This window comes from Caretta caretta, chromosome 2 (assembly GCF_965140235.1).
Source record: "Caretta caretta isolate rCarCar2 chromosome 2, rCarCar1.hap1, whole genome shotgun sequence".
NCBI classification, from domain to species: domain Eukaryota; kingdom Metazoa; phylum Chordata; order Testudines; family Cheloniidae; genus Caretta; species Caretta caretta.
This window is the reverse complement of record NC_134207.1, coordinates 58,947,852-58,961,977: the sequence shown is the minus strand read 5'-3', so window position 1 is coordinate 58,961,977 and position 14,126 is coordinate 58,947,852. Positions and strand designations below refer to the sequence as shown.

General features: G+C 37.7%; 1 protein-coding gene across 14 annotated transcripts in view; it reads right to left on the bottom strand.

Annotated features, from left to right (window-relative positions):
* Positions 1 to 14,126, bottom strand: part of EYA1 (EYA transcriptional coactivator and phosphatase 1) — a 227,777-nt gene that overhangs the window by 40,695 nt on the left and 172,956 nt on the right. For all 14 annotated transcript variants that reach the window (XM_075125123.1, XM_075125125.1, XM_048840933.2 and 11 more), the window contains one exon: positions 10,906 to 10,995. In XM_075125123.1, the coding sequence (XP_074981224.1) occupies positions 10,906 to 10,995 (90 nt within the window). The remainder of the gene's footprint in view (positions 1 to 10,905; positions 10,996 to 14,126) is intronic.

The following is a 14,126-nucleotide window of genomic DNA, read 5'->3' as shown; positions in this document are numbered from 1 at the left end:
CAAACACACACACACACACACAGGAAAAAGGGCCAATGAGAGCTATGTTTTCATTCCAGTGGAATCCTCTCTCAGTACTTACCACAATTAAAAATATTTGGAAATGCTGTAATCAAATATTCTTTAAATATACAAAGTACTGGACCAATATATGTATGTTCCATGCTGTATAGAGGCTAAGGGGCTATTCTGTCCTTATGCATTTGTTCTTACTAGCAATGGGAGTTACACAGATGAATGAGGAAAAATGAAGAGACCCTAGACTGGCTGAAATGGTCTTTTCTAGAGTTCTGTAAGGAGCTTGTGTTTAGATTTACCTGATTTCTCCTCTCTCATGGCAATAAAGTTTCAGCTGAGTTTAGTGTTGATGTCAGGGGTCAGTATTTTGATGTCACAAGTATTTAATAGTTGAAGTCTTTTATATGTGCATAGTTGTCAATGTACTGTTTAGCACTGCACTGAGGAAAAATCTGTCTCAAATCTGTACCGTTTTAACTATCCAAGAAGCTTAAATACATAAACAAACACTTCATCAAGAGTCTCTCTTCTTACTTCTTCTCTAACCTGTTCTTAAAAATACAGCTTAGACACTAATATTTCACACCGCACATTGAGATACTTTCAGCTCACTTCAAAATAACCCAGCAGATTTGTTAGCCTCTTTCATTTCATTTAAGGAAGGAAATAGAGAAACTTTTAAAATGAAAACAGAAAATTATCTGGAGCAAAATTATATTTTAAAACCTAGAATATAAAGTGAGACTCTAAAACATCAAGGGAATCAGTTTTTTTCTTTCTTTTAATGTTTTGTCAGACCATTGAACTGGATGAAATTCAGGTAGAGGCTTTAATGTGACCACACGGAAACAGTAGAAACCTCTTGAGACCCTGGAACTTAAACACATTTTGGGAAGTCTGAGTTAGAGCACTCCTCTTGCACTTTTCAAAGAAAATGTGTGGAAGGCACATCTTAATTTTGTCCCCTTGGAGGTAAAATTTGGACATACTTCCTGCAAAAGAAACACCACAAGTTTTTTTTTTTTTTTTTTTTTTTAAAACAGTGTATTTATTTCCCAATTAATGAATTTCTGTAGATTTGTCACAATTGGGTACTTCAGTCCAAACTACAATGTGGCCCTCAGGATGCCAGACGTGCATTGGGAATGTTTGAAATTTGGCTTTAAAAACCAAACAAAAAATATGTTAAAAGGGTTATGTTATCTTATGTTAAAAGACCATTATGATCATCTAGTCTGACTTTCTGTATAACACAGGCCACATAACTTCCCCAAAATAATTCCTAGACCAGATCTTTAAGAAAAACATCCAATCTTGATTTAAACACTGTCAGTGATGGAGAATTCACCACAGCCCCGATAAATAGTTCCAATGGTGAATTACTGTCACTTAACAATTTATGCCTTATTTCATCTCAGTTTGTCGAGCTTCAGCTTCCAGCCATTGGATTGTTAGCCTTTCTCTGTTCCCCACATAGATATTTATAAACTGTAATCAATTCATCCCTTAACCTTCTCTTTGTTAAGCTACACAGATTGAGCTCTTTGGGTATGTTTACACAGAGATAAAAGACCTGCAGCACAGCCATGGCTGACCTGGGTCATCTGACTCGGGCTCACACTCATGGGGCTGAAAATTACTGTGTAGACAGTTGGGCACGATCTGGAGCCTGAGCTCTGAGACCTTCCACCCTTGCACAGCAATTTTTCCACCTGGACCCCAAGTCCCCATGAGCCCAAAACAGCTGAGCTGGGCCAGCCAGAGGTTTATTTAATCCCTGTGTAGATTGTACCATTTGAGTCTATCACTAAGGCAAGTTTTCTAATCCTTTAATCATTCTTGTGGCTTTTCTCATGCCCCGTGAGGGAGAAGTCCAGACAATTGGCACTGTTCTCTGTGGTAATCAGATCAATTGCTGGCTCCTGGAAAGTGAAGCGTCAATAGGGTTACTCCACACTGATGACACCAAATCTACAACCTCATGACTTCCTGTCAGAGAGGGAATTACTGAACGCCTCCTTGTTTGTTCACATAGAGCATCGTGGATGTATTGTCCTTCAAGATCTGCACTTGATCTTCCACAAAGTTCTGCGGAACAGGGAGGGAACGCTATAGAAGCCAGCCAGATGGCCCTGAGCTCTAGGATGTTCATATATAATTTCAAATTGTCCTGGAACAAGGTCCCTTTTATCTGCAGATGGCTTAGGTGGGCACCCTAAACTGGCACTGAGGCGTCCATGACAAGTGTTGTCAGGAAGGGGGGGCAGAGAAAGGAACCCTTGATTGCTTGGGTACAACCACCAAGTAAGTTCTCATAGGACATGGGTTGGGACAGTGACTCTTACAGTGTTTGGACAGGAAATACACCAACCTACACCATAGATGTAAGGGTTGCAGATGAAGTCTGGCAAAGGAATCACGTACGTACACACTGCCATTGCTCACTATTCCCAGACATGTATGCATCATTGAATTCAATTGCAGGTTATTTGACACTGACTGGAGAGATAAAAATCTGCCTTCCAGGAGGTAGGCTCTTGCCAATCAAGATCAATCAGGGTTCCTATGAACTTTGTTGTCTTTGATGGTGAGAGATGATGTGGGAGGTGTCCTGGGACGTAACTGCGACACTACTAGGCCAGGTGGTCTTGTCACCTGATACTAAACATTATCTTGGACTTCTTGTAGCTTTCCCCTAAAAGGGAAGGGGAGTCAAGTTTGGGAAACAAAGGATTCCTGCCTTATGTAAATCCTATTTAAGGGTGGGGAGGGAGGCAAACAGGACTCCTTTCCAAGGCCTTTCTGAATCTGAAGGGCAGAGAGCTTGCATGAGGGCATCTTCATGTCATTTTACTTAATTAATTAATGAATAAATACTCTCTAAGTCCCTTCATTCCTTTCATTTCTTTACAGTATTCACAAGAAGAAAGACTGCTAAAGACACCTGAAGGGAAGGCAAGGGGGAGTCCAGACTGAGACAGGGGTCCAGTCTGAAAAGGAATATAACTGGAACTGTAAGCTACAGAAATTTTGCAACCTGCTTAAAATAACATTTAGGGTAAGAAATTGCATTTTGTAACCTGTTTCTTAAGTATATTGAGCCTAGCTTGCGTATTTTGCTTTATTTGATCAGTAATTTGCTTTGTTCTGTCTGTTATCTCTTATATTCACTTAAAATTCACCTCGTAGTAGTTAATAAACTTATTTCTTGTTTATAATATAACGCCGTTTGTACAATTCATAATTTGGGGGGCGGGGAGGGGTAAGAGGCTGTGCATACCTTCCTCCACATTGAGGCTGGAGGCAGGTTTCATAATATACCTTTGGGTCTGCACTCCAAGGAAGGTGGACACCTGAGTGCTGGGGCAAGTCCCTTAAACTGAGTCTTCACAGAACTCATCTCAGTGTCTGTGTCATTCTGCAGTTGGATGTGGCCCTGCCTGTGTGTGTGTGCTGGAGGAGGCTTAATGGCCTGGCTCAGCAAGACAGGTAAAAAGGGTGTGCAGGCTGGCATAACTGGTGGGCTCAGTGGTATCTCAGCACATCAGGTGGCATTCTAAGTGGGGCAACCCATCACGGGTGGTATTATGGCTGACATTTGCCATAGAGCCTTAGCAGGGTCAATCAGCCCTGGCCAAAATGTTCAGTGACTTATGGGATCTTTCTTGTATGATGGATGCCTTTCTCTACAATCCTAGAAGACCTGAAATGACTTAAAGTATCTGGCACTGGGGCTGTAAGAAGCTGGTTTGTCTGGTACCAGAGAACGAAAGGCATACTAAGCATCTACTTGGTAAATGGAACTTTTTTGGACTTTTAATGGGATTAGTGTGTCATAGGAAGGGCAGGGCATGAATCTGCCATGCTGAGGTGTCCGATAAAGGGGAGGGCTGTACATGGGGTTGGGAGTGTCTGACAATCCAAATTCAGTCCAAACAGGTTAACATCATTCATGGCAGTTCTTTAGAGATGAAACAGATGAGTTCTGAAGAAGCTTTGAAGATTTTGCCAGAGCTAAAGCCTAGCAGGTTGGACACTCGCTCAGTTCCATCTTGCTGCCACAAATGGTAAGAGGGAACTGAAGCAGAGTTGCAGCCGCCCCGCACTTTATGCCTTCATACAGGAGCATGAGAAGACTCAGGGTGCACGTGTGGTCCCTGCTCGACACTATTACTCACAAGGCTCTGATCTTGTGTGCATGATGTACATGAGCTTCTACAGTGGTATCCACACTGACACATACTCAAAGAAGGAAGTGTGTTGTCACTGCCCAGCCAGAGGCACAAAATACTGGTAATTTTGTGAGGGAAAACCTGTTCAAATTCACAACGTCTAGATAAATTTATAAGAACTGGAAATGCTGCTAAAATTGTGATTGTAGAGAACTTTCATTCAGTTACCAGGAAATGTTTTTATTTCTCATGAGCGAGACCCTTACTCCATTGAAGTCAATGGCAAAATTCATACTGATGTCAAATGGGCCAGGATTTCACTCTATAAATTGTATTTTAATGAAATTGCAACTTTTAACCTTTTCCAGAAAAAAGTATTTTGTCTTTTCTACCTATCACATGGTAGCAGTGGCAATGAAAAAAAGGGAAATCTTTCATCACTTTCTGTTGTAATGGTCTTTGTTGTGGTGTTTTTTGTTTGTTTTTTTGCAGCAGTCAGGCCTTCTGACTGTATTAATTACAGAATAACTAGAATCAGTTTCAACTAGACTGAGGGCTCAAAGCATGCTGGGAAAACAATGTTACAGTAATAACGAATTCTTGATATTAAATGCCTTTTCTCAGGCTTGTGGAATAACTATTGGAAAACAACACACTGTTTAGTCAGTGAAGCATACTTAAGATTTTATAAAGAATAAAGAGCACCTTATCATTGCAAATCAGTTAATCCAAGTTGCTACATCTGAGTAAAATCCACCAAGTAAACAAATACAAATTATTAGGTATATTAGAAAGGTTTACAGAATTATAGACTGCGGAGGGGAGGAGTAAAGTGGGGCCAAATGCAGCCCATAAGTATTTTACAATGTGGCTCTGATCTGTCCTCTGTTTTAACATGGGGAATGTGGAGACTCCACGACCCAGCGTCCAATCTGGCATCTTGACTGTCCACTTGGAACTCAGTGGCATACTGTAAACTAATACTGATAGGGCGGAATTTCCAAAAGCAATCAACATTGGTCTACCTCTGTCCCACTGAAGTCAATGGTAAAACTCCCATTACCTGCAAATGGAGCAGAATTAAATCAATCCTGAGCACCTTTGAAAATCTCACCCCTACTTTCCATGGGATGAACTGCCTTATGGGGTGTGCTGGAAATCTTCACATTATGCAAATTATCTGCAGCCCTTATGTAGGCAATAACTAAGTGGGCTTGATGAGGAAGAATATGCTAATATAGTGATTCAAAGGTCAATCATTTCAAAGCAATATAAAGTTTATATTGTAACTATGCAGTTAAAATTGATTATGTTAGCTGGTTGCTACATACAGGTAGGATTATGCCACAAACATTAAGCAAAACACATTAAAAACAAGATAGATGGTCACTGAATTAGAGTCTGAGGAGATATTAATGTAAATCCTTATTCTGACACCAAAATATTGCCTATAACATGAACGTAATCTCTGATTCATTTCCCCCACCCCTTTACTTGTGCAAACCACCAATGTAAAAAAATAGCTTAAGATCAGCAGTGGTATAGTTAAGACATAACATCAAACTAATTTCTCTCCCCCCTTTCTTTTTTGGAGGGCTTGCACTATTGCTTTACAGTCATGACTGATAATATTCCTTCTTCTCTCTGTCAGAGACGAAATACTTTCCCTAAAGTAGCTGAAAAATTCATTCCATATTACATTTATAATAAATGACTTCCATATACATTTAATCAGACTGCACATGGAGACAGTTTTGTAAAATAATATACAGGACATTCCTCAGATTCACAAACAGAGAAGCAAGAAACGAATTATGCATCTCTGAGTACAGATTATGTGTCTTTCACTAGTGGAAGAAAACCAATTGCCAGTCATTTCTGTATCTTCGTGTATATCATTCTCTGATGTGTCAAAATTAAATTAATAATTTAATAATAAAAAGGGACGAAACAAAAGAAAAAGCCAGAACCAAAACAAACAGAAAACAAAAAGCTCAGACAAACATAACCCCAATGAACTGAATTGAATAATTAGTTTATTGGCTCTTTATTTCTTCTAAGAAAATTTTCATTTTCTGTTAAACTAAAGAGAAAAGTATCTCTTTCATAAAAATTATCAGGAAAGATTTCATAAAGCTAAGGTTTCTAAAAAAAGATTTATGATCTTGGTCAACTAATATATAAAGTAACACCTACAGCTTCAGAGATGAAGTTATATCTATACTTTTTAAGATACTAGGACCAATGAAATCTTGTTTAATACCTTGCAAACCTTAGTCTTAATCACTATTTTAAGTATCAAAAATAGAAGTAACCAATAGTTCTTTCTACAATGTACCTAATTATAAAGGTCATGTAATTTACCAAAGAAATAAAAGAACTGATTTTTAAAGGGAGTCAGCAGGACAAATGTTAGAAGTTGTGATGGGTGGATATCACATTTTAATCTAGTCATCAAGTGGCTAACTTCCTTAAAAATGCTTGTAGCATAGTCTCTAAAATGCTAAAAACGTGTAAAAGAAGGGATTAAAACATAATACTTTATGTCCCATACCACAACATATTGCTAATTGGAGCATGAATTCAGGCATTACTACATCATTCTTGTCTGGTGAGATAATTGTGGTTCTCTTGAGAACATTATGCCAATACTTATAGTTCCCCCATTACATAATGATGTCTTCTAAGCCTGGGCACTTGGGCACTAACTCTCACTGATGCTCACTCTTCAAAATGAGGCCACTTATTTAGGTGCCTAAACATAGATTCAGGGTATATCTACAGAGCAAAAAACAAAAACAAAACACAACAAAACCTGTCTCAGAGCCTGGATCAACTGACTTGTTCCCAGGGCTTGCTCTATGGGGCTAAAAATAGCCATGTAGACATTTGTGCTCAGGCTAGAGACAGGGGTCTGAGACCCAGCAAGGGAGAAAGGTCTCAGAGCCTAGGCTCCAGCCCAAGCCCAAACACCTACATGAGCCCAGCACTAATGTCTACATGTCTATTTTTAGTCTCACAGTGTAAACCCAAGTCAATTGACCTGGGCTCTGAGACTCGCTGCCATAGGGGATTTTTTGCTGTGTAGATGTCCCCTTAGAAGACTATGTGTTGAACATATGGTCCTTAGTTTCTACTTCTGTTTGATCTATGTATATATTATGGTTTCATAATCTAATTTAAAAAATGATATTTCAACCAATACATCTGCCAAGTCTACTGTACGTACTTTAACAATACATTTGCAAATATTTACACCTCTCTTTTAGTATATTAAAATACTTATAAAGCTCATTTAACGTACCATATAAGAATCTGAGAGTGATCCTTCAAGATTTACAATTATATCTTATATTAGTTTTATTACTCTAATAAAAACAACAAAAAGTGAAACCCACCATTCTATTACTTTTATTACAATTAAAAAATTCTATAAGGTTGCAACTACACTTCCATTATAAACCCAATTTTGATTCTCCTAAAAGCCACAAATACAGCAATATTGGCTTCTAAGCTAATAAATTGGGCCAGTGGCAGGGCAGAATTATTTTTTACCAAGTTTGATTTAAACGACATAAGATTAATAAGCTATCACATTCTAAAGCCTGAGACTGTCACCAGAGTTCAAAAAGTTAATTTTTTTAAAAACACCTTGTAACAAAACAAAATGAACAAAAACAAGATAGGTTAAAATTGCTTTTTAGGCTCATATAGCTGTGCTCAAAGTGCACAGAACCAAGAATTAGTTGAATAAACTGTAGATTTGAAAGTTACTAAATTTTATTATCAGGATGTCTTAATGGCTCCAACGAACTTAAAATAGACCATGAAATGACTGCTGGATATTTACACTGCCACTGAAAAAAAAAAATTCTAGGTTGAAATATTCAAAGCCAACCAGGGCTTCCCAATGGAAGTTGTCTACATCTCTCAGTTGCTTCTGAAAATCTCAACCCTAGCCTCTTTTTAAAGTGATCGTTAGGGAGTATTGTAATTAAACAGAATTTTCTCCTAACGTGTCTATCAGTAGATCTACGGGGTGAAGGAAATGTCCGGATGTGCTGTCCCCCACAACCCTCTTGTCCTCTCCTTCCACACTTCTCTGCACATATCTTATGGTCCACAAGAGGGTATCCTCCCTTCTGTGTAGTTTCTGAGGGCTGCAGGAGATGGTCTCTACTCCTTTGGATCTTAGAAGATATACAAGAGTGAGGCTTTGCCCCTGCAGACCTCAGAAGGCCGGGGAGGGGAAAATGGCTCCCCCGGCACCCTGTTCACCTCAGTCTCATGTTATGACTATTAAAAAAACTGGGATATCCCCAGATCAAATCTTTGTTAAAAGGAGTTAAGGTTATGGGCATGTGTATGCATGGGTATGCATTTGGGAGTACATTACCTCCCAAGAACACCTGAGTTAAAATAACCAACTATATGTTGTGAAACCAAGTAATCAGCAGTTAAGTTTTCACGCCTCAAACGACGACTCAACTGAAAAAAACTACTATAACCCTCACCCTATTCCAGCAGAGGTAACACATACTAATAATCTACATCCCTGATGAGCATATATGCTTCAGTGTGCACAATATGCTGGACGACAGAGTCACACCACGCTTTACCAGGACTGTGGAGCACTAGTAGGTGCAGTAGAAATTTCCTCCTCCAGCCTTCACAGCCAATGCTCTCTGGAATGGAGAGCCTGGAGCCCAGTGTCCTAAGCACTGTGCCAACTGACTAATGGACAGCCCCTGATTTAAAAGCTGCAATGCTGCCAATGGCGGGCAAGGAGGGGCTGCCAACACCTTGTTTCCTTCTTTTCAGAGCACCCATGAACCCAGGGTAGAATCTGGCCCTAAGTATTTAAACACCACCCAATATGAACCGTGTACGTTTATATTTAAGAATCCTTCTGCATTTGGATTGCTCTGGCATATGCTGGGAACACCAGACAATTGGCACAGTATTGGGAGAATGTAAAGGTGGCCAAGCTGCTCTGTGAGGTTCTTGGCCTTGGCTGAGAATGTGGGCCGTTCTTTCTACAAAAGTACAGTCTGCTTCAAGGGTTAATGAATGATTAAAAGACACTATTTTGTAACGTTAAGGCTGTAACATGCCAATTATCCCCAGGATGTATGTGATTAACTCCTATTCATGCCAATGGCACTTACATTTAAGTATCAAGGGATGGCTACAGTACTCACATTTGGTTGTGCAAAGCAAATGAAAACACTACAAACTTTATTAAGCACACTGGTAAGATTTGATACTACTATCTTTTGCTGCTCTGGATAAAATGAAATGTAATTGTAGATCAGAAACAGATTTGGAAAGTAAGTCGCTTGTCTTGTTATGGTCTTCTAAAGTCTGAAAAATCAGTTCTACACATGTCATTCACAAATGGCATTTTTTGTATCAAAACCAATAATGTCTTTATATTCAGCTTCCTTAACGAAAGAAAACACACTAAAATATAAGCTTTCTTGTATTCAAAACGTAAGTGTAAAAATACATAGTTCACAAAGGAATGGAAGAAAAAATAAAGCACATTTAAATAATTTTATTATACTGTAAGTTGCCAATTCATCTGTGAGGAGTTTCTTCTCAGATGAAATGAAATCAAAACAAGGGACAGATGTTGTACAAACCACATTTAAGATCTGTCACACACTGGCATTTTTCAAATGATTTTAGCTCATCTACTAAATAAGGTGTATTTTGTTGATTTTGAAAAGGGAAACATCAGGAAATATTTAAAGGCCAATTGATGCCAATTAACTTTGATCAGCAGAAGTTGCATTTGAATCTTTTAAGATTCTTTTGCCTGTCTGGAATAACACACATTCCTAAAATCTAGCAAAACAACCACCTGATGATTAATGCCCACTGGCAGTCCAACCACAAGCTTGCTTAACAGTGGGATTTTAAATAAACGGCTGTCTTTATGATGATGGGAAACAAATCTGACTATTTTCATATTTTCTTGCTATGAAAATATGAACAGAAATCACTTTTTCTGTTTTAAGATGAACACAGCCACATATCATGGTGACAGTCGCTTTCAGCAATCCAGACGGTTTTTAGAATGATCTCACAAGAATCCCAAATCCATAGCCCACAGAGGCTGAGAAAGCCCTTTGCATGCTGACACCAAGTACTCACAGCATGCCACACAAGAGAGGCATAACTAACAAAGAAATCCTAGTATGTAACAAATTGTACCTGCCACTGCGGAAGGCAGAAGACCCACTGTAATAAGCCTCTGAGATTGACAGCATATACAACATTAATGATTTCCCTTGGGTTCTCGGGTAATATTTCCTCACAGTGGGATGTAACTGAGAAATCTGCACCCAGCTATTAACTGTTTATAGAAGCTGAAGTTTAATATTTAATGGCCTGTACAGACTATTGAATTCTAATGTTTATAGATGGTTTTGGTGTATCTACTTCTAAAGCTGGTCTATCATGATCATATATACAATAGTTGAATAATCTAAAATTGCACCTCTGATGGCTCAAAACTGGTGTTTACATTAAATAAAAGCACTGTATTTCGGGGGTAACAAAAACTGTTGGAGATTTTAAAAATATATGTACTCTAGCATTTGCATTTGAAAGTTGTTATACCAAACCAGACTTTCGAGCTATTTGCTATCATGCAATATGAAACAAATGTTAAATAACTGCTCAGTGTAAATAAACCGTCAGTACTTACTTCTAAATCATTAAAGAACAGGTGTGTGTCTGCCAAATTGAAAATCATCTCCTCCATTCGTAGTCCAAGTGAAACTGAAGTAGGTGGATCCTCAAAGAAGAAATGACAAAATATAGTCAGTAACATGCATACTCCATATGCTAGAATAAATATTTCTCAGAAGCAGAGAATACTGAATATGTCAACTGATGGGTCCGCCTACATAGCTGAAGTTGGACTCCCCTAAAACCTTGCACCATAGTATCTAAATATGTCAACATTTTAAAGGACACTTTAAACCTGTTAATAATGAAAACCCCGATTCTGCAACTGGGCAAACCCCTTCACCCATGCAGAGCTTCACTGCCTTCAATGGAGCTCTGAACAGATATAAGGGGTCCACTGATGTTGTTTCAATTGCAGGATTGGGACCTCCCCTGCCCTCCAAGATTTAATGACTGTGCACAGATTTAGAACAACCATGGGCTCAATAATACAGTCCTCACACAAGCAAACTCTCTTGAGTAAGAGGATTTGGTAATTAGCCTAACTATTGCCTTTAATAAATCACCATTAATGTTTAATTTACAAACAGCAAAAACATATAAAATTACTCCTTAATTCTCTGCAAAACTGTACTTTAATTATTCTTTAAATATAGCCCACCCATGCAGAATGAACAAATCTATTGTTTGTTATTAATACAGAACACACTAAATTCTCTGCAGAAATTACCATAACAACTTACTCCTTACTGAGTTAATAAACTCAAGAAGTGTATTCAGCATTGTGGTTACCAAATGCATTACAGATGTTTGTCCTGTTTTGATTTTTATGTGTTTTATATATTTTCTATCTGAAAATTGAAATAAGAGTCTAATATATTTATTTGATGTACATTCCCTCACTTAAAATGCTTTCTCAAGAATATCCAAGAGCATAAAAAATAGAACCTTAAAAAGTATGTTATAATGCTTCAAGACACAATCAATTAACCAAACATTAGTTCATCAGGAATTACATTTTATAATAAAAACAGGATTGCAGGAACAGTTCTCTTTTTTCTTAAATCTGCTTAGATTCTACAACTGATGACAACTCAAAATGGGAACTTTAATAGGTTTAGCCTCCAGTTTTTTCCTATATCAATCAAATTAATAGGTTTTTCAACAAGATTTCTGAAATTCCCAAACATCTGTCTGTCACAAGACACTATGCATTATTGGCAGAAAACAGTTGAAAAAAAGATTTTTTAACTTGGCAGCTTAGTCTGACATTTCCAGAGAACAAAAAATGAAATCAAAGCTAATCTGAAAGAATATTTTGCAAAGAAGCATTTAGACATGCAGATGTCCAAATAATGAAGCTCTAACACAATTTTTTTTATACAATTCACTAACAAGTTGACACACAATAAAAAGTGAACATTTTTCTAACTTAAATAAATACTTCTGAACCCCTATAAAAAAGGATTTTAGTGTATTGCTACAACTGCATCATGCCAGTTTGTTGGCAATATTAAGCACTTTGCCCTTACAAATCAGTCGTCTTGTATTTATATTTTACATCAACAAAAATTTCAGAAGAGAACATTTTGATTTGTAATGCAAATGTGAAGATTCATCTGCTTGCTTTAAAGTATGAATCAGACTACTGTTTTCCCTCTTTTGTAATGCTGGTAGTTTCACAGAACTAAGTTTTATTTTATTTTCCTGGAAGGGAAGTGTGTACATGTAAGGAGTTAGGAAGGTTCTATATTCTCACTGAAGTCCTAAGGATGGCTTTCCTTCTCACCACACTTTCCATCTTTGTGGACAGTTATAATCTCAGCATCCTTTATAGTTCATCAGTATCATTTCTTATTTCAGTTGCAGGGATTGCTGTTCAATGAAGTAAAACACTCCGTCCTTCTAAGGGCTGTCTGTGCTAACCCCACAGAACTCCTGCCAACCTAGGGAGCTGGAAATTGGAACTATGCATCTGACACTGGACTCCCACATGACAGTGCAGATCACTAACACCAAGCACCACTTTGGCACTTCAATAATAAAACACCACCACCACCAGATAACTGAACCAGTCCCATTCAAATGTTATGGTCATGTCCATTCGCGACCTTGCATGTTATTTGGGAAAACAATGAGAGATACTGGCTCTCCATAGTTGTTACAATGTCACAAGCAAACCTTAAAAAAAAAAAAAAAGTGTGTCTAAAGAATATTGTAAAGAAAAGTTGAATGAATGATTAATTTTAACAAATTTTTAAAAACACACACTTGAGTCAGAATAGGTATATTTTTAAATTGCATGATGTGGACCATTTAGCTCAAATGTTATTTTAAACTATTACACACAAAAGAGTGGGGTTTTCTCTCAAGCTACATTATTAATTTAGTTAGAAAAAAGAAAAGAAAAACAAGATCAATGACGTTTCCTGAAAAATGTCAGATCAAATCCCATAAATGCAAGACATGAAGCAAAACAGGTTACTTTTAAAATAAAACGTAAATCTTTGATTTAACACCAAGTACTTATTAGAAAGGTTGGTTGTGCCTAAAACTATACTTAGACTGCTGCCTTGGATACCACATTTAGTGGGCTGTAAGGACTTCTCTATATTAGGGTTTTAGCCACCAATGTAGCTGCATTGGTGTAACTGCACCAATAAAAAAACAGGACATGTGTGTCAACTCAGGGTGATTTACAGCAGTGCAGTGTGGACTTTGACTAGTTACAATGGTGACTAAAACCTAAAGATGACAAAGCTAGATAAGGCCAGAATAATATAAGATGCCGAGCCCTCTTTTGGAATTTAAAGCTATTAATTGCAAGGCAATTACTGCGAGATGCAACACAATGAAAAGAGGCTAACAATCTGTTCGCATTTATTAGGATTTGCAGTTCAATGTGAGCACCTTTTAAGGAATGGCCAAAATCAGGTGCAAATCTCAGAGAAAAACCACTTAGCTGAATGAAGAAATACCACTGTTGAATCTGTTAAACAAGCCTTTTCTTTTGAACACTGGCATTAGAGCCACAAACGTATATATGTCATTTGCAATTTTGACCCATTTGATGCCTTTGTCAGGGGGAAAAATAAGAAGCCGAAAAACAGGAAAGATCACTGAGTACACAGCTTTGCTTATTTTCTACTAGGCTGACTGGTAACAATTGAAGGCTTAAGTGAAACAAGATTTTTATTTTTCTTAAATCTTTAAAATATATAACACCCCTCCCCCCAA